We start from the raw sequence: 25,747 nt of genomic DNA on the forward strand, positions 1-25,747 counted from the left end.
TTCAGTACGGTAAAGCAATTAAAACCATAGATTCTGGAACCATGCATAGTAGCCCTCACCCCACCCCACCCCACCCCACCCCACCCCACACACAAAAACCAAGTCATAGAATTAAAAGATTGTTCATGATCACCAAGAACACATGTCTTGAGACAGTTCCATATAACTGAGGCTGGCCTCAAACTCTCTGTTTCAACTGCTGATCCTCTTGTCTCACCATGTCAGATGCTGGGATGACCACCACACTCAATATTCTTTTTTGTAGCTGTCACTATATTTTTCACTATATAGAAAATCTGGTTTCACACAAATACATTATTAGAAGAGAATGTAAGATTGTGGAAGCCCACAACTGACTCAGTTTCCCAGTTTGAATTTGAAGTCTATTCTGAGTCAATAGAGTTCAAGCTTGCTTGCTCCAGGGCTGTGAGGAAGTCCTGATTAGCCTGTAGAGTCTTACTGAAGGGCTTGAGAAAGTCCTGACTAGCCAAGGAAGAAACATACTATCTAGCTAGATGCACGCTGCTGACACCAGATAGAAAAATGAAGCCACCTGCTCCTTGATGCAGACAGGATAGATAGTGGCTGAATGCCTGTGCTGTGCATTGCTCTACCTCTGTCTTTTGAAACTGCATATAAGCTGGCTGTGAAATAAACTCGGGACTGTCTGGCATAGACTGGCAGTCCTCTCGACTCTTTTCTGTCTTTATTGTCTCTACCAATCTGCACACCTCTACCCAGTTACCTAGCTGACTGTCAGTAGGCTCTGACGTAAGTTTTTAACATGTTCCTCACATTCTTATGAATATACTTTTTAGTATTACATGGGACTCTGTGTGTGTGTGTGTGTGTGTGTGTGTGTGTGTGTGTGTGTGTGTATGTGTGCATGTAGGTTAACTGAAGTCACACAATGCTCCCTCCAAAAGCCTCTACTATCTAACAAAAACCCAGTGCCAGGCATGGGAAACTTCCTTACAAGTTTCTGATTAAGGGCACCAAAGGGACCCCAAAAACAATATATGTTATATCAATGCCCTTAGTGCCTTCTAGAAAAAGAAGGTAAGATTCAATTGCTAAAGACAACACAGTTTACTTGGAGGAACTGCAGTGGGTAGCTGTTCCAGCTTTGAACTGGAAGTATTACCCCCAGTGAGGCTTCTAGTAACTGTCATGTCTACCTATGACCTGTCCCTGAGGCTGGGCCAACACGGGAGCCCTTATGACCCGAGATCCCAATGTGCTGGCTCTCTTGGTTCCTGGTGATCCTGGATGCCAGTGGAGTTCTCCAGAGAACCCAGCTGGACTGCACCTCACTTCTCATGGATCCTATAATCAACCCCTTTACTAGCTGTAAATTACCCCCCCAAATCAACCTCCTTTTTAACTACGTGGAATTGCCATAAAAACTCCCGCAATATCTGGCACCCAACATGGGACACAAACCCACGACCCTGGGATTAAGAGTCCCATGCTCTACTGACTGAGCTAGCTGAGTTTTTAAAATATATTGCCCAGGCTGGCCTCAAACTTGTGATCCTCCTGCCTCTGCCTCCTTCAGCAAATCCTACCAGCATGTGCCACCACAACTGGCTTTTTATAAGGACCCCTTCTTGAACTGAACTGGAAGCCTCCTCAATGAAAACTACCAATTGTAGTTTCAGAAGGAACCACATATGCAATCTGCCAACAGATCAAAACAAACAATAGTCCTACATAGCTGTAACATCAATGAACCATAACACTGACCAATATGGCAAGATAGTCTCAAAGATGCAATAATGGTACTAATATCTTGGGGGTAACCAAGTCAGTTCAAAGGACTTAAAACTCAGTGGGAATAGTATCTATCCCTAGTGCATGAACTAGCTTTGTGGAGCCTATTACTTATGATGGGACACCTTGCTCAGCCTTGATGCAGCAAGGAGGAGCTTGGACCTGCCTCAACTGAATGTACCAGGCTTTGCTAACTCCCCATAGGAGGCCTTACCTTTCCAGAGGAGGGGATGGGGGATGGGCTGGGGGAAAAGCTAGGGGAAGGAAGTGAAGGTGGGATGAGAGGAGGATCTGTGGTTGGTATGTAAAATGAACAGAAAATTTCTTAATTAAAAGGAAAAAAAAGACTCACTCAGTAGAGGAGAATTCTTGCTTAGCAGTGTAAATTTAACCAATTATCCATGACTGAGGAGCACATGGAAAGTAGAAGAGAAACTACAGCAAGTTACCTAAACCAGTATAATTTCTACTGCATTACAAATATTTATCCTTACATCCACAAATAAGTGTAGTTCCCACCCCTCAGTTGATAGAGATCATTAAAGAAAGCCACAACTACAGGGAACCCTGTGGAAGAGGAGGTGGGAAGATTGTAAGAGCCAGAGGAGATGAGAGGCACCAAGAAAACAAGGCTCTCTAAACACAGCAGAACCAATGCACATATGAACTCACAGAGACTGTAGCAGCATGCATAGTGCCTGCACAGGTCTAAGCCAGACAGAGTCCCAGTGCTGAGAAGGGAAGTAGACACAAACCCCAATCCCAAACCCAGAAGCTGTCTCCAATTGATAACTACTTGCAAATGAAAAATTAGTTTCTCTAATGGTGTCTCATTGGGTATACAAATCACTTTAAAGGCCAGGCCCCAGGCCCAGAAGTAGACACCAACTCAAAATAAACTCAATGAAATTTTCTGGAAGTTTTTTTTCTTTTCTTTTCTTTTTTCTCATAATGATTTGTCTCAGCATTTTCTTTTTTCTTTCTTTTTTTTCTTTCCTTACCATACAGGTCCTTTATTTACTTATTATGGTTTCTGATGTTATGTTTTTAGTGGATTTCAGTGTGTGTGTGTGTGTGTGTGTGTGTGTGTGTGTGTGTGCATGTCTCTACATATATATATGTGTTTCTTTTTAAAAAAGATTTATTTGTTTATTATGTATAAAGAAGAGGGTGCCAGATCTCATTACACATGGTTGTGAGCCACCATGTGGTTGCTAGAAATTGAACTCAGGACCTCTGGAAGAGCAGTCGGTGCTCTTAACCTCTGAGCTATCTCTCCAGCCCTATATATGTGTTTCTTGTGCTTTTTCTTTGACTCTACTTTTCTGTTTATTTGCTTGCTTGTCTGGTCCTATTCAGGTTTGTTTATTTTTATTTTAACTTATTATTTTTAGATGCTTGTTTGTTTTCTAGTGAGATACAGCAAGAAAGGATGTGGATTTGAATGTATGGAAAGGTGAGTAGGACCTGGGAGTTGGGGGAGGTAGAACCACCAGAATATATTGTATGAAAAAAATCTATTTGCAATAAAAATGAAGGAAAAAAGAAAGCCACAACTGGTCAAAATGCAGAGATCATCTGACTGTTGGATGCCCAGCCCCTACAGACACATATGCAACATAGCTCCTACACTTAAGGCTCAGAAAAATCACAGAACATGAGAATCAAAGGTTGTAAGAGGCAGAGGACCCAGACAGCTGCTGGGAAAAAGTCTCTTCTGATAAAAAGCAAGCAAAAAAAGAAGACATGATAGGGAGTAAGTGGATCTTGGAGGAGGGAGAGGGAGGAGTAGGGGTGAATGTGAATATGATCAAGACACATTGTATGAAATTTCCTAAAAATTAATAAATGTATAAAAAAGAAAAATATTTATTCTCTCTGTAATGAATGCAATGTATCATTGTTTAAAGAAAAAAGGCACTTCTTCACATGCTAATGATCAAAGCTTGGCGGTAGTAGGAACTGTTGTGCTCCTCAGGCAAATCTGTGCCTCGTATGTGGAGGCACTAGTTACCACTATTCCACCTATTGTACCATTTTCAAAATCCTGCTGTCTGCTTCTCATGATTCTCTTTGTTCTCCTGAGTTTATAACTTATGTTGTTCTTTATTGTTTTAGTGGATTACTTGTGGTTTTAATAATCATTATATTAAAAGCTAAAATTAATGTTTTCCATTTGTATTTTTTTATCTGTCATAATTCCATCTCAGTGACAAAAATATCCTGTACCCTGTAGTTAGTATGTAGTTAGTCTTCCTTATGTGAGATATGTTTCCTCAGACAAAGCACTCTTGGGCCTACAGACAGCCTATCTTAACGCCCAGCATGGAATTTTCCTAGAAGAACTCTAATTCCAACCCACATATCAATACCCATTATACCAATAGTCAAACAACAAATGTATACCTGAGAGAGTTCAGAATCTTTCTTTTTAAAATAACATTTACAATCAGAACTATAAATGCACACAGAGAAAGGGTGATTCTAAATTTTCCAAATGCTTTTCTATAACCTACACTAAAACTATTATCAAAGTAAAAGTAAAGTCTCTAAGAGGGCATGGTGGCACAGATTTCCAAGTCCATCATTTGATAGGTAGAAGCAGGAGGAGGATCAAAATGCATAGCCATCTTGCCAGGCACGCCTTTAATCCCTTCACTTGGGAGGCAGAGTCAGGTGAATATCCATGAGTTTGAGGCTAGCCTGGACTAGAGTGAGTTCCAGGACAGCCAGGGCTACACAAAAGAACCCTGTCTCAAAAAAATAAAAAATAAAAAATCAGAGCGATACACCACACAGAAAGATTGACCCCAGCATAAAAATACATGAGATCATCTTAAAACCAAACCAAACAAAAAATGCTAAATGTCAGTTCTTAGAAAAACCCTACATAATGCTATGTAAAAGACAACATTGACTCATATGATACTGTTTTTAAATTTAATAAACATGAAGTCATGATAAAACTGAAAAGAACGAAGTATCAGATGCTTATTACAAACCTGTGCTGGCGGCACTTGCAATGGATTGTTATCCAAAATTATTACTTGCAAATGATGCAGCTTCCTATAGCAAATAGGAATTTCAGTCACTTTATTACAGGAGAAATCCAACTTGACTAAGGGGAGATCTCCTAATTCTGTTCAGAAATGAAAAACAAAAGTTAAATGTTGTATGATTACTCTCTTACTTGAGTAAGTGAAAACAGAGAATATCTTACCATCTGGCAAAGCATGAAGATTATTTCTTCTTATATTTAACTCTTTAAGGGAATGTAATTTTCCCATTTGTTGAGGAAGAACCTGAATTTCATTGCAGCTAATGTCCTAAGGAAAACAAGAAAGTAAAGTAATATCGAATTTAAAAATACAAATATATTTTCAATTTTAAAATTTAAAATTTTAAAGAAGCAAAGTTACTTTTAATGTTCTTTTCTGGCAGAGGTTTATTTGTATTAGATCATAAGTCAATACACCACAGTCAATAAAAAATTCTACACAAAATTTGAGATTAGTTTTAATTAGTACATAAGAAAAACTCTGAACTAAAGAACAACTTTGTCCATTGAAATTAGAATAATGAGTCAATGTTCAAGCAGAGATAAAACACTATGGATAACTATCAACCAACTTAAATAATCTACCAATTATTATAGTTCATTTCAGATTATTTAGGAGGATAAATGTCTCAAGAAAGTCAAGGATTTAGAGATGTGAATTAGAGAAACAGACACCATAATCATGATAAGTTTAAATAAATTACTCTCTACAAAAGAGATAAGAATATGAAACAGTTATAAGCACATATTTTGTAGTCCAAATCCCACTCAAAGGTATCCAAGGGAATTAGAATCTTAAGTCTTTCAAGGTTATAAAGATATAACCCTGATTTAATGCTCACTCATCTAAAGAACTTTTGAAAAAAAAGATCATATGGAAATCTATTACTGTAGAAGCTTCTTTAAATACAGATATAGATAGATAAATTCACATGTATACATAAATAGTTAAAATGGAGTTACCCAATAATAGGTCAACAATGCTCCTTTTAGACTTCATACATTATCAAATGAAAAGGCCAGTGACAGGAATGGACTACTTCTTTGAGAACTTTTGGCCAATGAGGGCCTAAAGACCCACAAATATTACAGGCTCTTGCTGTTGCCATTGGCTAGCCTCACACACTGACAGAAAGACCTTTTGCTGAAGATACCAACTACTTGAGACACAGGACATGGAGAAATCAAGCTGGTACTCACCTGGAAGCTTCATCCCTACTAGCTAGCTCTCACAGTTCTAAAAGGTCTTATGCATGCTACCAGAAGAGAAAAGTAAGCATCAATATTACCCAGCATAAAACCCTGTGAACTACCATAATGACTGGTCTGCCATTGGTGCAATAGTGGCATGAAAAACATGGGGCTAAAATAACAACTTCTTGGTTGAATTGAATGCCTGCTCCACAACATGAAACCCATACCTGGCACCACTATCAGAACAATAACTTGTGGCTAGGCAGGTCATAGCTACTAGGAGACAACCTACGACTATTGCGCTAGATAAACACAGCATTAACCTGACTCCTTAAGATTTATTATTATACACATAATTAGTGCACTTTTCAACCCTCAGAAAAGCTGTTAACAGTAGACTATTAACACAGAGTCCTATAACTACTAAGGGTTCAGAGAATAAGAAGCTGTGGAATGATCAGCCCTAAAGTGGACATCTATACCACACCTTCTCCTTCCAAGGCTCAGAGATCATTGTGGAAGATGGTGTGGAATGATTAAGGATAAGCACAAGAAAACAGTGTTTTCCAATACAGAAGAGAAGTTGCACATGTGACCCCACAACAATTTTGACAGTGTCCACAAGACCTGTGCAAGCTCAAGCAAGACATGCCAGAATGGAGAAAAGAAATGAGCAGGAAGTCCCACCCTTAGCTGAGGAGTTATTGGAAACCATGTTAATTTACTTTGAGCGTATCATCCAGAATATATGGATGTGGATGCTTATTTATTATAATTGCAGTAAGAGTTTTGGTCTATTCAAAACATCCCTGGATTATATGATGTCCAAAAGTAGATATTTCCTGAGAACTATGAACTGTGGAAGAAATTAAGCTACTGTAGTCAATTTTAAAAAGCCACATAATAAAACCACTTAAAGAAAGCCTACCAATCTGCTTCACATCAAAGTAGGAAAATATCCAAAAGAACAGCTTCAACTTAAATGAGATGAAAGTACACTATAAAAACTGTTTACCTTGCGGCATGAAGAATTCATAAACGGTTTTGTAACATTGTTTATGAACTACTGGGTATTAATGAAATCCTGCATAGTTACATGATTTATAGTATGCAACAAATGAGACAAGACTTATTAGTAGAAACAACAAATCCAGTTATCAGTAATTTTTATTTCATTTATAAAGAGATACTTATTACTATACAGTTATTTTCTTATATTACAAAGACTGAAAGTTTAAAGTATCATAGTAGATGATCAGTAATTAATTTTTTCCACACTGATACTGTATATAAAATGCCTTATCTATTGATAAGCCAATGTAAAAAATGAAAAGAAACCAAACTTCCGGCATGATAAAAATCGTGGAATTAAATCAGGGGTATACATTCATGAAAATGTTGTTGAAACCTATTCTATAGCATTTATTAAAGAGAACTTTTTAGCATCCTTTAATTTTTCCAAATTCTTCATGTTGTGTACCTATGTGTAATTCTTACATAAAGAAAAAAAAAGATGACTAAGGTTTAATTGAAAATTTCCATAGGGTTAGCTAATTATAGTCACTTTCTATTTTATATGGACTTCCAATGTTTTTCATTTCTATTACACAGGAACTTCCTTATTTGAGTATATTTACTAAAAGTTTTTGTGGGTTTTTTGTTTGTTTGTTTGTTTTAAAGACTGAGGCTGACTATACTCCAGCGAAGGCCACTCACTCAAGACTATATATGCAGCAAAACTGAACTGAATGGGTTTTTACATTTTTTAAAGCATATACAATATTCAGTGGGTACGGAAGCTGGGTAGATTTGGGGGGCCAGGGGGAAGTTGGGAAAAGTGGTGAATATTATCAAAATGTACTATATGAAATTTTCAAAGTACTGATAAATATGATTTAAAAAGAAAGTTATGCAAACTGTGGAATGAAGCACCTGCTAAAATTTGGTTCTCAAAATCGAATATTTAATTACATTAGTAAATCAACATAATTCAAATTAAATAAATAGAACACACACAAAAAGAAAGTCATTGTAACAAATAAAGTTAATAAGGATGTTTTACCTTTTAAAAAAAACAGGTCTCAAAATTTCAGGAGAATACAAGTATTTGAGGGAAGAGAAGTTGTACATTTTTTCACCCAGTGGCCAAGGTCAATAGAAAAAGCTAAGAGGAGCATTATTTTGATTGAAAACAATAAAAAATACTAAAAAATAGAATTCTAAAAAAAAGAATTAGGGAAGGTTCAAATATACCCAGAGAACTGTCCTTCTTGGAAATACAGAGGTAGCATTAGGTAGTGACTGGATTTGGTCATTTCTAAGATCTTTTCTAACGACAAACATCTATGGCTCTAAAGAGTAAAAAGAAACTGGACACGAAGTGATTCCTTAGCACACAATCCTGACATTTCTGATTAATATACATTGTTATAACTATATGTTTCCATCATAAAATTGTTAATAAGTTTTAAAAGAAAATTTCTGGTCCTTGACAAATAATCAAGTCCTACTTCAAAAAATTCCTAAAGTACGCATTTATTGGGAAAGCTTTACCTTAATACAAAACAGAAAATAAAAGTAAACAGCATGGCATAGGGTAATATTGAGGTAATACAAATATATGAAAAGAGTTCAATGCTTGAGCACTCTATGTTTTGCTCTGGAAGTTTAATGCCCTTTAAAAATCTAAAACGTTATTATTCAGAGATGTTGTATTAATTTCCACAATCAATGGCATATAATTGCCTCTTTACATTTACTTTGGTCCTAAAAGTGTTATAAAGTCATGTGAGCATATTAATTGAAGAAAGTTATTCTGTTTGTGAGCACACTATGCTTTACTTTTTAAAAACTGGTTATTTGTTCATTTGTTTGTTTGTTTTGGTGAAATAAGGTCTCAATATTTTACTTAGCTTGATGTAAAAACTCCTAAGCTCAAATGATTATCCTCCCTTCCCTTGAGTAGCTGAGGATAATGGCATGCACCACCAGCACACACGGCTGCCTTCTCTACTTTTACCACTACACACTACATTCTACTCTCTTCATCAGCTCCATAAAACATTAGCAAAAACTCATTTCCTTAAGAACTTCTCTGTCCATAATATAAGCGAATAAATATTAATTCACTGGAAACATATTACTGAAAGCTCATAACTGAGCTTCCTAAAGCATCTACAACTGAGGAATTATCAAGCTAAAATCAGACATAAATAAATGCACCTGAAATTGTTACCCAACAGAATTTACACATATAACAAGTTATCTCTTTTTCTTAATTACAGTGAAATTCCACAAAGTAATTAGTACAATTCCAAAATGAAAAGGTAGATATTATATGCAGCATATATAATTTTATACAATATTTTACTCACCAGCTCCATCAAATCTTTTAATTTTCCAATTTCTTCTGGAATAGATACCAGTTTATTATTGCTGACAACCAAAACTTTAAGGGGAAGGTCAAATAGGTATTTTGGCAATGTTGATAAAAGATTTCGACTGAAAAGAAATTAAGGAAGTCTCGTTGTGAAAAGTATGTCTGAATCTTGATGTTAGAATAAAAAGCACAAACCATCTCAACAGTAAATCATAAGCATTCACTAACAAGTACCATTTATTGAGTGTTTCCTGTCATGCAGTGTCTAATCTTCACATTAACGCAAGATGGATAATATTAGCTATAATATACAAATATGAAAAATGGAAGGAAAAGCTCACTAAGTGACTTTCCCATCGTAGCAGGGATTCAAAAACAAGTTTGATAGCAAAGATTCTTTTAATACATATGGTACTGCTCACACATGTCACCCATGCAATAATTCAGGATTTTTATGAGCTAGAGAATGCCAGAATCTTCTTCTGGGTCATAATTTTAGCCCAATCAATACCTTCATAAGTCTAAACATGGAAAGGTTTTGAGGTGAATTTGCTGACATTGTGCTAAAAGTGATGGAAAAAAATCTATCTTTTAAAATCTCAGTAGCTTGGAGCATGGAGAGATGGCTCAGCAGTTAGGGATGTAGACTGCTGTTGCAGAGTACCCAAACTTCATTCTCAGCACGTGCATGGTGCAGTAAACCATCTCCTGTTAATTTCAGCTCCAGGGAATCTGACATCATCTTCTGGCCTCCACAAGCACTTATATGCACACCCACACACACATACATATAAATAAAATAAAATGAATCTTTAAAAACACCAGTGGTTTTTAGATAGTTTGCACCTTAACAGCCTGATAGCGCATTTATATCAGCTTAACATTAATGAAAAATTCCCTAGAGTACGTTTAAATACAGCATCAACTAACATTTTATTGAGTACTTACTATGTGCCAGTAAATGTTCAGAAAAACTCACTTGAATTCAATCAACTGTCCATCACATCAACCTACTTTAGGAAAACACTCATCATGAGCCCCATTTAAAAAAGGAAAGTAAATTACAATGAGAATAAGTAAAACATTCCAAAGTAACACTGTTGACAACAACGAGAGCCTGGATTGAAAACTGATCAATCTGCCGTTGATATCCTCACCCTTCATCTTTTATAATCAAATGTCAAATGCAGACAGATTGACCCAAAATATGGGAAAATCAAATATATAGAAAAGACAACATTCCAATTATATACTAGCAAGCACTGACAAGCAATAAGCTATCATTGTTTCCCTATTTTTCAAATTAGCATTTAGAGACCTCTACCTAGTGTTTTATATAATGTATATAGGGACAAAAGCTCTGTGTTATTCAAGCAAGAATGGGGAGGTGAGACAAGATACTTCACCCCATCTTACCTCTGCAGAGAATTTCCAGAAATACTAGGCTGGCTTTAAAGATTTCCTGGGGTTTTTTTTTTTGGGGGGGGGGTATGTAAAAAGGGAAGGACAATGCTCTTCAATTCGTAATCCTCAAAGGACTTCTGAACTACCTAACATCCTATATTCCAGTTATAATTCTCCATACACTATACCTTTTTATGTAAGGAAACTGAATATAGATTGAATATTGGTGGACTTTAGTATTTTTGGGAATGTCATTCTCCCACTGATACAGAAGAACATCTGTATCAATATATGGCTTTTTGCAAACAGATAACCCAGTTTTCTCATATGGAATATAGAAATAATATGACCTATCTCTTAATGATGTTGGAATATTAAATGAGGTAATATGGGTCAAACACTTGCAATGATGCCTAATACATAGTAAACCCATATTACGCATAAAATGGCTAGGGGTGTCATCCAGTGATAAAATGCTTGCCTAGCATGCACAACACCCTGGGTTGATCCCATCACTGAAAGAAAAAAAAAAACATGTTAAGCATAAAGATGTTCTGTCATCTCATGCACTTGCAAACTTTCCAACCTTCCATCCCCATTTGCCCATTCTTTTTTGTTTGCTTGTTTGTTTTTTGTTTGTTTGTTTTTTGTTTTTCGAGACAGGTTTTCTCTGTGTTGCTTTGTGCCTTTTTCCTGGAAATCACTTGGTAGTCCAGGCTGGCCTCGAACTCACAGAGATTCACCTGCCTCTGCCTCCCAAGTGCTGGGATTAAAGGTGTCCACCATCACCGCCTGGCGATTTTGCCCATTCTTGAACTGGCAACATTACAAATGATAAAACTTTACTTAAAATGTGTTTCATTATAATGTTTGACTGTAACTAGAGTGCCATATAAGTGAACTCAGACAATTTGGCAACAAATGAGGAAAATATTTACATTCCAAAGTGAGATCTAATGACCAGCACACATGCGGGTGAATTACCAAGAGACCTTTTAGAAAATGTAGGTCCCTCAGTAGAACTAACAGAATCCCCAGATAGTTCTTATGTACAAAGCTTTGAGAAACATTGACTTAAAGAACAAGACCAAAAGCCTAAAACAATGTGAGCATAAACAAAACACATTCCTTTACTATTAAAAGTGATTAAAGACTAAAAAAAATATTTTATTAAATACAATGTTATTATTAATTATTATTATTCATATTAATGAGTGTTTGTCTGCTTGCATGTATGTACATCATGTGTATTGCTGGTGCCTGAGGAAGTCAGAAGAGGTGATTGAGTTCTGGGAAACTAGGTAAAGGTGCTTATGAGCCAATATGAGGGTGCTGGGAACCAAACACTGGTCCTCTGAAACCAGCAGCCTATTCTATTAACTGCTGAGCCATCTTTCTAGACCTGAAAAAAAAAATTTAATTGTTTGCTTACCTAATGTTAAGGTATGTTAACATCTGCAAATTCTTAATGGCTTCAGGAATGGTTTTGATACAATTATGGTATAGGTTTAATGTTTCAAGTGGTGCAAATAACCACACATCTGAAGGAATTTCTGTAAAGCGATTTCTGGAAAGATCTGAAAAACAAAAATGATTTTGAATAACAGATATACACCTGTATATACAGTAATAAACAGAACTATTTTCACTCAGAATCTAACCAACTATTGAATATATTATAAAATAGTATTTACCACTATCTTGAAGAAAAACTATTTTAATATAGTAATGTAAAATGTTTATCAATAAATGTACTTTAAAATCATATTAACAAAATATGCTTCTAAATCTGTTGAAAAGGCAAATTATGATATTTATCTTTAAATAAATCAATAGTGGGAGGTATAGTTCAGTGGTAGAATACTTGACTATATGAACAAAGGCCATGAGCTCTATTCCCTGCAGTACATAAACACACACATACCACATAAGAAAGAAAAAGAAAAAATTTTGAAATTTGAAATTTGAAAAGGACATCACATTGTTAGACTAAAAAAAAAAAAATACCCAGAAAGATTTCGTTTCTCCACATCAATACATTATATATATATCCTTTTGGATAAATACTTGTTGTTGAAGATTATGTTGAGCACTATAATAGTAGCCTGTTCACTCTCTAGCCCTGACTGCCAAACAAACAAACAACAACAACTACAAAACATAAAATACAAGTGGTTCTCAACGACCTAGCTAATTATCACATCAATTGCCTTATGGAAATAACATTGTTTGTCCTCATTTGTTATACTTAATTGGCTTCAAAGATAAGAATCTTCAGAAAAGGATTATCTACATCAGGAGAACATCTACCGTCCAGCCAGGCCCACCACTCGTAATGTCCTCAGCAGGAAAACAATCTCCTACCAATAATGCTCAACATCCTCACTGTGAGGAAAGAAACCTGTTTATTCATCAACAGAGTGAGTTCCCTCTTCAGAACATTAATATGTATGTATTAATACAAATGGATAAAGAAAGTGGAGACAGAGGTAAAGAGCTGATTCACATTACCATCTAAAATTTTATCATTAGCTAAGGAATCTTGAACTATTAATTTCTAACTATAAAATATGAAAGTTTATTTAGATGAATATCACAAGATTCTTAATAACTTAAAGAAATTATACAATTACTAAAAAATGAAATCTGAACACTATCTGGATACCAAAGAATGAAGCAAAGAGGGAAAATGAAGTTATCATACTTTATATATATGGATTTCCCTCTTATTCTTTTTTTTTTTTTTTTTGAGACAGATTTTTCTCTGTCTAAAAGTCCTAGTTGTCCTGGACAAGGCTGACTTTGAACTCACAAAGATACTCCTGTCCCTGCCTCCCCAGTGCTGAGAATAAACATGTGTGCCAGCACACCTGGCTCCTCTTATTCTTGTAACTTCACAATCTCAGAAGTTAAAGTTATGTGTTACAATTAATTTGACATTCTAATGATATAATTATGCTCAGTAGATTCCTCTGTACATCATCTCATATGAATTACTAATAAATAATTCAATGGTCCCAGAGAGAAGTAATGGTATTTAGAAAAGAGAAAATGGGTAGAATGTGTAATAGATTTAGTATTGGCACAAAATGGGGAAGGAGATGGAACAAGGAATGTGGACTAGTAAGAATTAAGAATCAGAGATAGCCAGAGGATTCTAGCCTAGACTTTGATTGATGTTACCCAACATCAGTGCAAGTGGAACCAGATTTTTGTTGCTACTGCTACAGGTGGGATATTTTTCTTTTTGAAGAAAATATCTAATGAACATTATCTGATTATTATTCTCAGACATGATGTCTCCAATGAATAGATAAAATTAGAAGTTATAGGAATATCATTAATGCCACAAAACCATAGAAACAGAAAAATGTCACTTAACTAAGAGAGATCAAGACTGGCTGTCAGCTAGTCATTGGGGGTGCACACATTTAATCCAAGTGTGGCATGCAATGGCGTGACAAATCTTATGACAAGGTGCATAAAATTAGGCGCAAACCTTTCTATCAAGGCCGAACTAGGCAACTCAATAGGAGGAAAATGGTCCTACGAGCAGGCAAAGTATTCAGAGACAGCTCCCCTCCCATTGTTAGCAGTCTCACAAACACCCCAAGCTAGACAACTACAGCATGTATGCAGAGGACCTATGCAGATCCATGCAGGCTCCGTGATTGCTCCTTCAGTCTCTGTGAGCCCCTAAAGCTGGCTGATCTAGTGCATATCTGCAATACTAGATCTCTTAGGTGAGAAGGAAGCAGAGACAAGAGAACCCCCAGGAGCTTGCAGGCCAGACACCCTGTAGTAAGCCACAAGAACTACAAGTAATCTTGTCTCAAATAAGGGGAAAAGTGTGATCTGACACCTGAGGTTGTCCCGTGACCTACACACACATGCACAGTGACACATGTGTGCCTGCAACCACATGAAAATGCACAGCACACACACATGCCCACAACATAAAAGCATAACAAAATAAAAACAGACAAAAGGGGCTAGAAAAGTCTGGCATTGGTGGCACACACCTTTAATCCCAGAATTTGGGAGGTCGAGGCAGGTGGATCTCTAGGCCAGACTGGTCTACAGAGTGAGTTCCAAGACAGCCAAGACTACACAGAGAAACTAACTCTGTTGAAAAACCAAAAAAAAAAAAAAAAAAAAAAAAGTGCTAGGAAGAAAAAAATAACATATTATTTCTTCCTTATAGAAATACCATTAAATTTTAACAAGTTAGAAATATAGTTTTTACATTTTCTTTTTTGGTTTTTACATATTCTTATATCATACAATGGAATTTTTAAAAAGGAATAATATTTAAAATATTTAGGCTAATTATTCAATATAATTGATTTAAATATGTTCATGACATTAAATAATAAGGATGTTTTTAAATTTGTAAAGTATAGAATATTTTTAATGTTAATACTACTATTCTTTAAAAGTTTAATCTTTTTTATTTGATGGGTCGGAGTCTTATGTGATAGCCTAAGCTGCCCTGCAGCAGGCTGTGGCAAGGCTTGCTTCAAATGCATGTTAATACTTCTGCCTTATCCTCACAAATGCAAGTATTATAATTATGAGCCACCAAGACTGGCTCAGTCAGAGACTCAGTCTTGAAAGTCATTATTGCATAGAAATAATGACCAGGAATAACTGAGAGACAAATGCACAGTTGTGATTTGGTTTAGAATTATTTCCAGTTGTGTTGTAGCATGCCACGCTCTAACTATCTCCTGCTTTGGTCTGCTCTCCTCCCTTTGCCAGGACTCCGTTAAGATCTACGATCTCTAAGCTATGAAGAGTTATCATTTTTAGGTAGATCAGAGAGTTTAGGCTCTCTCAAACAACAGCTCTCCATGTTCATTGCTTTTTCTCTTCCAGCTTCATTAAAACATGATGACTGAGGTTTTCTCACTTTTATTTGTTTAATTTTGGTGTTATAACACAGGGTTCTTTTGCTCTTATCCACATAGGAATCAAGGCAAAAACAACAGAGAAGTTTCCTTAATATTGGCAGCCACAAGTTACAGAGGCTTATAGTCTGGACTTTCAAACTCTGTGTGTCTTATGTAGGTAGCTCTTAAGCACTGACAGTTAGAGACATAGGGCTTCAAAGTGTCAAAGCTTGAAGCGTATTGCTGTCAGTGTTGGAAGCATAAGCTTATAGCGCAGTGCATAGAACCAAAACCGGGGGTGAAAGTTACAGATTTTGAGTTTGGGTGTCAGAAAGCTTGGGCTTTCACCCCTCACTGGCTTTCAGTTCTTGCAATTCAGCTCCTATCTTTGGTTCTTCACAGCTTCCGCTCTTTCATCCACTCAGCTTTTCTGCCTCTGCATCTTGGTGATCTTTTACCTTCTCAATACTTCCTTTATTCTTCTTAGCTTTTTGCAAGTTCAGCTCTTGCTTTCTCTCTAGAATTCTTTAGCTCTCTCCTGGTGGTGTTTCTTTGAACTTTAACACATCCAGCTCAGACTGCTTTACCCATAAGGACTATTTGTGGGAAAAAGAATATTTGGGGGTATATCATAAAAAAAGCCTTGAGCCTAACACAACAAGAATAAAAAACAGCCTGCTTATATTAACTAGGACACGGATGTGGCATACTTGTTCAATTGTAATTCCATAAGCTACATTTTTTTTTTGAGACAGGGTTTCTCTGAAGCAGTCCTGGCTGTCCTGGAACTCACTTCTTAGACCAGGCTGGCCTCAAACTCACAGAGATTCCCCTGCCTTTGCCTCCCAAGTGCTGAGATTAAGGGCGAGGACCACCACCACCTGGCTCGGTTTATAATTCTTAAGCTACATAAAGGACAATCATAAGACTCAGTATAGGGAGTAATCCGAATCTTTTTGCTGATTCACAAGATGGGCATCGCTGGTAGAGTCTGTGTGAAAGTAAGAGCAGTACGAACAGGAACAGGGTTGTCTAGAGTGTAACCAGGGGTGTACTGTGTGCAGGGGAGTCTTCTAAGGTTTGTACCAGTTTCCTGGAAAAGTTGTGACTGTAGCAAAGTCTCCATGTTCTTTGCAGTGGTAGCTTAGTTTCCTGAAGGTTTCAATGAAGTGTTCAGAGTGGTTGTTATATCATGATGACAGTTTCCCTGGTTTCCATAAGAGGTCCTATGTGTTTGAGGGTTCCATCCATGTTCAGAGAATTTAAGGACAAGGGAACAGCTTTGCCAGTTTTCAGTCATACAGATGACTTGCCCACTCCTGTCCGCTTTTGCCCATTTGAATTAACTAAGTAACAGATTATTAACTGAGTTGGGCCTCAGCTGGACCCTCTGCATCTCTTTTTGCCTAGAAAATTTAGGATGGTGATGGCATCCTGGAGTGATGTTTGGTGGGAAAACTACAAATGACTAGGTTATCCACATATTGGAGTCAGATGCTAACACAACAAAAAGAAGAAAAATCTTAAGCAAGGGCTTGCCCAAATAAGTTTAGGCTGTTTTAGAATCTATGAAGAAGTTAAAAACTAAGTGAGTTGGTTATGATGGCTGTCAGGGTTAGTCTAGGTGAAACTCCGGTGGCAGTGGAGTATTGAAGAAAACATCGGTAATATCTAAAACAGTGAAATGTTGATTGGGTGTTATGAATAATAGTACTGAGGAAAGTGTGTGGGTTAGTGATAAGATGTAGGGGAACAGCAAACTCATCAATAACTCTAAGATCTTAAATTATATTATGGTAAGAGCCATCTGGCATTGAGATAAAGAGAATGGAAATTGTATATGGAAAGGGAATGGGGCTAAAGATACGAACATTCAGGAACTTGTAATAATGTGTTAGAGTGCTTGAAAAGCTTTGACACTTATATGGGGAATAAGACAGGTATTTAAATTTGATAAAAATGGAAGGAATATGAGAGACTCTGCCTGTTTTCCATGTGTCCCAAGCAGACTGGTTATTAAGTGAGAGACATTGGAGAGCAGAGAAGATGGATGGTCCTGGTGAACTTCCTTCCATTGGTTAAGGAACTGTGTTTGAGGTTAAATAGGGAACAGATGTAGTCTGGTCTCCAGCTTTTACATAACATTTCTTCCTGTAAAATAATTGGTCAGGAGGACAAGATTAGGAAGTAATGGCTATAGAACCGAACTCCAAGTAAATAGGACAGGCCCAGCACCATAATGGATTGAGTGGGGCAAAGAGACCTATACACAGGCCAACCCTGGTCTTTGAGGAGAAAATGTGTGCCCACTCAGATGAGGTACTGTTATGGTGAGCAAATGTATGGTATGTTATAGGAAAGAGAGGGAGGGGTTCATTTTCTGTGGACAGAGGCATATCTGAAGAAGTGAATGAGGGGAGGAGCAGTCTGAGGTGGGTGGCTTCATTGCCACTCAGTGACACAGTGATGTCTGGGCTTGAGCTAATTCTGGGACCCATGCCTAGGTTCATGGCAATGATGCAGCCATAGTCTGTGTTGATGTCCAATATCCTTGATACCATCAAAGGCAGAGAGAATAGCATTGTACAGAGTTGGTCCTGCCCCACACTGTCTGCAACACTAGGAAAATACCTCACTAGCTGAAGCACTCAGAAGAGAGGTCCATACACCTCACCTTGGCAGAGTAGTAGAGCTGACACTGTTTGCAGGGCCATGGGTGAGCTGGCCCTGAAGGCATGAGAGAGAGCAGGTTGTACCTCCTCTCAATTGCCATGTGGTTGCATGAGTGAGGGAAAGATGCCCTCCTCCCCTCACCCCTCAATACCTGCAGCAGATGGGGGACCTGACCCAAATCCTCAGTAGCTGCAGCACTTGGGAGAATGGGCCCTGCCTCTCACCTGGGCAGCACAGTAGAGTTGACCCTGTAAACAGGGTCGTGGGTGAGCCAGCCATGAGGGTATGAGAGGGGCATACGTGGTATAGCACCCTTTTTCTGCAATGTGGTGGTGGGGGTGAAAGAAAGATGCCCTCTCCTCCCCCCATACTACCTCCACCTGGTGAGGAAGGTGATCCCTTTATTCAGTAAAATTCTGGAAAGCAGGCTATGCACATCTTCTGGGCAGCACAGCAGTACAGTGACCCTGTTGATGAGGGTACAGGTAAGCCAGCCCCGAGAATGTGAGAGTAGGTGACCTGGTCCCATCCCTTAGCTGCCATATGGAAACATGGGCATGAAAGAGATGTCCACTCCCATCAAAGCCTGAGGCAGGTGAAAGAACTGGCCCTAAGGTCATAAGAACAGGAAAGCTGCTCCAGCCCCTCCACCAACTGCAACACTCAGGAGAGCAGATCCTGCACTTTGCCTGGGCAGCATAACAGAGCCAACCCTATTGGAGAAGGTGTGGGTAAGCCATCCATGAAGTGGTGAGTGTGGGAGAGCTGTCCCCACTACTCATTCTGTCATGCAGCAGTGTGAGACAGAAAGAGATGCCCCCCTTACCCCTTGGCCCTCACTGCCTGCAACAGATGAGGGAGCGGACCCTCCCCCTTATTCTTTGCAGCACTCAGGAAATGGGATCCTGTTCCTCTCCTGGGCAGCACAGTAGAGCTTCCTCTGTTGGCAGAGGTGTGGGTGAGCCAGCCCTGAAGTTGTGAAAATGGAAAAGCTGTCCCCGTCACTAATCTGTCATGTGTGGCATGGGTGGGGGAGAGCTGTCCCCCTCATCAATGCCTGAGGCAGGTGGGAGAGATGTCCCCAGTACTCACTTGCCATGTAGCAGCATGGGCAGGAGAGAGATCCCTGCCCCAGTCTCAGGTGAGAGAACTGACCCTGAGGTCATAAGAAAAGTAGAGCTGTCTTTGCCCCTCGTCAGCTGCAGCACTCTAGAGAGTGCCCCCTACACCTCGACTGGCAACACAGTAGAGCTGACTCTGAAGATGTAGGGGTGAGAGAACCAACTCCAAAGATGTGAAAGAACTGGCCCCACTCCTTGCTGATCACTGCAAGGGATGAACTAGTCAGGGCAATGCGGTGAAGAGACGGGAGAGCTGGTAGGCTGACCAACCCTGCAACTATGCAGACCCAGAACCAGGGTGAAGTTTTTTCCCTTTTTTATATTAAATTTGGCAGGGGGGGGGATGCAGGGGCAGAGGGTGGATTAGAGGAAATGGGAGATGGGTGGGAATGGGTTGCACGATGTGAAAGACACAGAGAATAAATTTTTAAAAAGAAAGTTTAAAAAAGAAAACAGGACAAAAGAGGAATGACCATTGGTTGAAAAAAATGCCACTGAAAGGCTGTAGAGATGGCTCAGAGGTTAAGAACACTGGGTGTTCTTCCAGGAGACCTGGGTTCAATTCCCAGCACCCACATGGTGGTTTACAACTGCCTGTAATTCCATCTCCAGTGGATCTGACACTTATGCAGACATACATGCTGGCAAAATACAAATACCTAAAATAAAAATAAATAAATCCTTTCTGGGCAGTGGTGGCACACGCCTTTAATCCCAGCACTTGGGAGGCAGAGCCAGGCGGATCTCTGTGAGTTCAAGGCCAGCTACAGAGTAAGTTCCAGGAAAGGTGCAAAGCTACACAGAGAAAACCTGTCTTGAAACCCCAGCCCCCCCAAAAAAGAAAGAAAAATGCCATTAACTTCAACCATCAAGATAGAAACCAGAAAGACAGGGCTTGAAAATTCAGGGTCTTTATCCAAGAAAAAAATATATCCTTGTTTGAATGGTGAGAGCTACAATGAGTGTAGACAACTGGATAGTCAAAAATGGGGTCTGATTTGGCCCTGGCTTGTGTCAGCTAGTTTCCTGCAGGAAGCCCAGAAGATCCAACATTGTAGAAATGTCTACCCCCTTGAGCCTTAGTCAGATTTTGGTGAGTTTGACACCCACTTCATTTGAGGAGGAGATAATTGTTCTTCTTATGTCTGGCCTTTTTATAGGCTTGTCAAGATAGACTAGGGGAGGGCAATTTTTACTCAATGGCCAGGCTGACTGAACCTAACACAGGAACTAAGAGATAAAGACAAGGGGTTGATAAGCTTGTTTTTCATCTTGGGTCTTCTTGTGGACTTGATCTTTTAGCTTCCCTCTCCTGTGCATGCTGATTGTTAAATTTCCCAAAGACTATATCTAAGACTTTATTTTGTGCAGACTTTCCCATATTTTCTAATTGTTTCTAGTATCTGTTGCTGACTGGGGGATGAGGTGCATCACTAGAATTAGCATGTGCTAAGTCTGGATGAAGATTGGTGTATTGTTCAAGAGTTTATGAGGGGTGGGTAAGAAAAAGGGTTTCATTCAGCTGATGCAGGACTTTTCTGATTTCATCATTGTTAATTGGTTAGGATACATCCTATCTTCTATCAGGCAGCAAGGCATATAGTCCCTTTTAGTATGATTTGGGGAAGTAGGCTGATAGTTCCATGTCAGGTCATCCTTTTCAATCACAGTTTCTCCAATAATATAGTGGCCTACCTGTCTGAAGTTTAAGTTATTGGAATATTCTGCTGCTTAAGCCAAATGTGCTATGTATGTCTCCAAGTTATATCATAAGAAATTAGTAAGAACTCAAATTCTTTTGTAAATGGTGAAGGAATTGTAGAGGTTGACACTTAATTTGTTTTCTATTTGACAATGAACAGATATGGAAAAAGATACAGAGGTGTGGACAATACCCTTGGCCCAAGGTACCTTAGAGCAGCCAGTGATTCCAAAATCAGTAGCCTGAAAGTGGTGGCTGGAGTGGGTTATGGTAAAGAGGGAGCTAGGAGGCTGAATAATCTCTGGATTAGGGGTAAGAAGGGGTTCAGGATTGGAAAGCAGAGGAGACACCTGGTCAGCATAATCAGAGTGAGAGTAGAGGTCAATTGGAGTTGAATGGGGAGGGGAGATGAACTGAGGTGAAAAAAATGGGAATGCCTGCAAGTGGAGCAATTACTAACACAGTAAGCAAGTTTGAAGAAGGCTTTAATAGCAGAACATAAGACTAGTTTCCACATAGGTGGTAGTAAAGATGGAGATGAAAGAAGACATTGTGATTCAAAGAACCATTTTCAGGCCAGACTTGCTAGTCATCCAGCTTGAATAAAGGCTAGGTCACCCTGCAACAGAACATCTAGGTCCTAGATTATAGGAAACTACAGAATAGCATCCCCAGTCTTTTGGAGTACATTTGAAGGGGAGTGTAGAGACTCCTTCCATGAACACTAAGCCCGTGTCCCTGATGGTTAATTCATTAAAAGATTGGGCAAAACTAGTGCTAGGATTTTTGCTGAATGAGAAAAGAAAGGGAATTGTTTCATCTGAAACAGTATGAAGCCTTTTCTTTTTCCAAAAAAAAAAAAAAAAGATTCATCATCTGTAGCCAGCTTTCTTTTGGGCCACCAGCCAGGTCCCAAATCATTACACAGAAACCTGTTATTAGTTATGAAGACTCAGTCATATCATATGCTCATTTCTTGCTAGCTCCTATAACGTATCCTGTTTCTCTTCATCCACATTTTGTCTCAGGGCTTTTTACCTTTCTTTCCTTCTGTATGTACTCTTCTTTTACTTGGCTGGTGACTGCCTGCCTACCTGGCATTAGGTATCTTCCCCCTTTTACTCTCCTCTCATTCTCTCTCTACTCTTCTCTCCTCCTACTTATTCTCTCTGCCTGCCAGCCCTGCCTATGCTTCTACTGACTAGCTATTGGCCATTCAGCTTTTTATTTGACCAATCAGATGCCTTAGGCAGGGAAGGTGAAACAGCAACGCATCTTTACATAATTAAACAAATGCAGCATAAAGAAATGTAACACATCTTTGTGTAGTTAAAGTAATATTCTACAACATAAACAAATGTCACACATCTTTGCATAATTAAAATAATATTCCACAACAATCATCCCACCATTTATTCTCAATATTTTGACCATTTATGAATCTCTGCATTAACTGGTGACCACTGCAAACAGAAGCTTCTCTGACCAAGACTGAGAGTAGCACTAATCTATGGATATAAACATAAATATATAGATGGCAATTTCACATTATGTCCATTCAGCAAAACAAAAGTAGAGGATTCCACCCTAGAGCCTATGACATATCCAGCCATAGGCTTTTGACTAGGTTTATAGTACCAGGCATAAATTCCCCTCCTGTGCATTGATTGAGCCTCAACCCTAATCAGAAAGCAATTTGTTACCCAATAACAGACTTGTCATCATTGTATGAAGGAACACATACTTGCTTGGCATATTGGTATTGGGGTTTGCAGGGCTCACAGTTGACTAAGACCATTAATGGCTTTTCTTTTCTCATAAGCCTACATGGAACCTTCCCACACTATGAAATCTGACCACAAGGAGCAAAGTTCCAGCTCAGATCTAGCTTAATTTTTCTACATTCTGCAACCCAAGTGTGTAGTGTCTTCAGCAGTGAGGTCTTGCCAACTAGTTATGGTAGGTTACCAAAGAACAATTTCAATTATTTACGGTGGTTTTTTTTTTTCAGAGGGGACAACTCTTCAGGGAGGCATCCCATACCAGGAACTTGGGTTTTTATTTAATAACCTATGTCTTTTGGGAGCTGCTTTATCCACTCATGCAGGACACCTCAGTTTAGCCTCTTTAAAAATTATTTGAATATGTTGTTATGCAAATATTGATTATTGATAAATTTTATTTCTGAATTTGTGATATAATCAATGGAGTCATGGTGTTATTTTTGTTGGTGTATGTTAGTTATTGTTCCTCAATAGACTGATACTTTCCTTCAGATAGGTCTGAACCTAGAAATCACTTGTTAGCAATTTATTTCTTTGTGTGATGCTTTGAAAGCCTTTCCCCGGTCTAAAGTTCCAGAGTGTTTTTCATTCTGATCTTTCCTTTTCATGTGATTTTAGAATTTATGTGAGAAGGCCTTTTAAAAATAAAAAGTTAGCCAGGTGTTGGTGGTGCACGCATTTAATCCCAGCACTCAGGAGGCAGAGGCAGGCAGATCTTTGTGAGTTCGAGGCCAGCCTGGTCTACAGAGCAAGATCCAGGAAAGGCACAAAGCTACAGAGAAATCCTGTCTGGAAAAAACATAAACAAACAAACAACCAAACAAATAAATAAATAAATAAATGGATGGATGGATGGATGGATAGATAGATAGATAGATAGATAGATAGATAAGTAAATAGTTCAACATCCACTTCATGAATAATACCACACAGGTTCAAAATGCCAAATTCACCATATATATAGTTTATATGGGTTGAAGGGTAGTACCATTCTTTTTTTTTAATGTATAATTTAATTTAATTTTACATATCAGCCATGGGTTCCCCTGTCCTCCCCACTCCCGCCCCCACCCCACCTTCCCCCCCCCTCCATTCCCATTTCCTCCAGGGCAAAGTCTCCCCTGGGGATTCAGCTCAACCTGGTATTCAGTCCAGGCAGGTCCAGTCCCCTCCTCCACCCAGGCTGAGCAAAGTGTCCCCACATAGGCCCCAGGTTACAAACAGCCAGCTCATGCACTAAGGACAGGTCCCAGTCCCACAGCCTGGGTGCCTCCCAAACAGTTCAAGCTATTCAATTGTCTCACTTATCCAGAGGGCCTGATCCAGTTGGGGGCTCCTCAGCTATTGGTTCATAGTTCATGTGTTTCCATTAGTTTGGCTATTTGTCCCTGTGCTTTTCCAATCTTGGTCTCAACAATTCACACTCTTACAGTCCCTCCTCTTTCTCAACAATTGGACTCCTGGAGCTCCACCTGGGGCCTGGGAAGAGAGGTAGTGCCATTCTTAAACATCACTTTGATGCTTTGATGCCATTACTCTGACTCATTAGGCGTTACTTCTTGGTGAAACTGAAAAACATTGCTGATATTCTAACAGATGGCTCTGTGTGGAACCCCCTCCGCTTTTAATAAAATCTTATCCTTCCATGTGACTTAACTGGTGCATGACTCACAGTATTCTCCTCACAGAGCATGCATGTAATCTGCCCCACTGGTTAGCAGCTGTGGTTTTTTTCTTGCAGCATCTGCTTTTGTTTGCACCCTTGCTTCTCAACATGCCTGTGGCAGAATGAATCTTCCACCGTTGTTTCTTGTTGTTCAATGAATCTAGATGTTTCATATTAATTCTGGTCATTGTTGGCTTTAAAGCAGTTTTTCGTCATTTTTGTCATTACTGCCTTCCCTCCACTACACTATGGTTCACATTTTATTTACTTGTGGAATAGATTAAAAGTTCTGTGACTCATGCCCCTGCTCATTCAACAAGGCTTAGGCCTTGTAAACTGTTTATTATCTTGTCCTGAATAGCAGCCCGACAGCCTTCTAGAGAATATTGAATCAAGAAATCACCTGTCTTTGGAGAGGGCATGTGTTGGAAACAGATGCCAGAGCCATGGAGTTGTCATTTCCCATCAGGCTCCAGCATCAGTCTCCCATACTTCAAAGACACTCTACAATCTCGCAGCAATAGACAGCTGTGCTGCCTCCTGCTTTCTTGTTGGGTTTCATTTCTAGTTCGGACAGTTCTTTTAGATGGAAAAATACATAAGGAAGTATTAAAGTATGGAAGCATATTGGCCAGATTTTGCACAATGCAACTGTACTTGCATGTGAGTAAAGGCAGTTTCTGAAAATTAGTAAAAATTTATTTTTTCTTTTCATGTTAGAAATTAAGAAACTTAAATTTTATGTACTTTCCAATAGCATAAATTTGTTATATATAATCCACTTCACAAAAAACAAACATAATGGTCTACCTTCTATTATTTTCTTTTGTATCTATATAAACCTTATTTTTCATTTATTATGTACAAATTGATGAATTACCTTTTATTTCTATTGTTTATATCTTCTAGGGATTTTAGGTTGTTATAGAATGTCTACTCATTTTCAGTAGCGCTAAAATAATGAGGTATTAAACAATGTTGCCAGTCTCTTATGAAATCATAAATGTAGTTCTTACCTAGTGCGTTGATTTCTTTTATGTAGGTTACCTTTCAATTTTAGTTCCCAAAGCTTTTGTGACATTTAAAGTACACTCCCAAAAA

The 25,747-nt window shown here is 38.5% G+C and overlaps 1 protein-coding gene across 1 annotated transcript in view; it reads right to left on the reverse strand.

Annotated features, from left to right (window-relative positions):
• Lrch2 (leucine rich repeats and calponin homology domain containing 2) overlaps window positions 1-25,747 on the reverse strand; it is a 102,450-nt gene that overhangs the window by 54,714 nt on the left and 21,989 nt on the right. Inside the window, exons 2-5 of the mRNA XM_036175676.1 lie at window positions 12,241-12,385; window positions 9,400-9,526; window positions 4,994-5,099; window positions 4,776-4,912 (exon numbers count right to left, since the gene is read on the reverse strand). Of these exons, the coding sequence (XP_036031569.1) occupies window positions 4,776-4,912; window positions 4,994-5,099; window positions 9,400-9,526; window positions 12,241-12,385 (515 nt within the window). The remainder of the gene's footprint in view (window positions 1-4,775; window positions 4,913-4,993; window positions 5,100-9,399; window positions 9,527-12,240; window positions 12,386-25,747) is intronic.

The sequence above is a fragment of the Onychomys torridus genome, chromosome X (genome assembly GCF_903995425.1).
Source record: "Onychomys torridus chromosome X, mOncTor1.1, whole genome shotgun sequence".
NCBI lineage: Eukaryota > Metazoa > Chordata > Mammalia > Rodentia > Cricetidae > Onychomys > Onychomys torridus.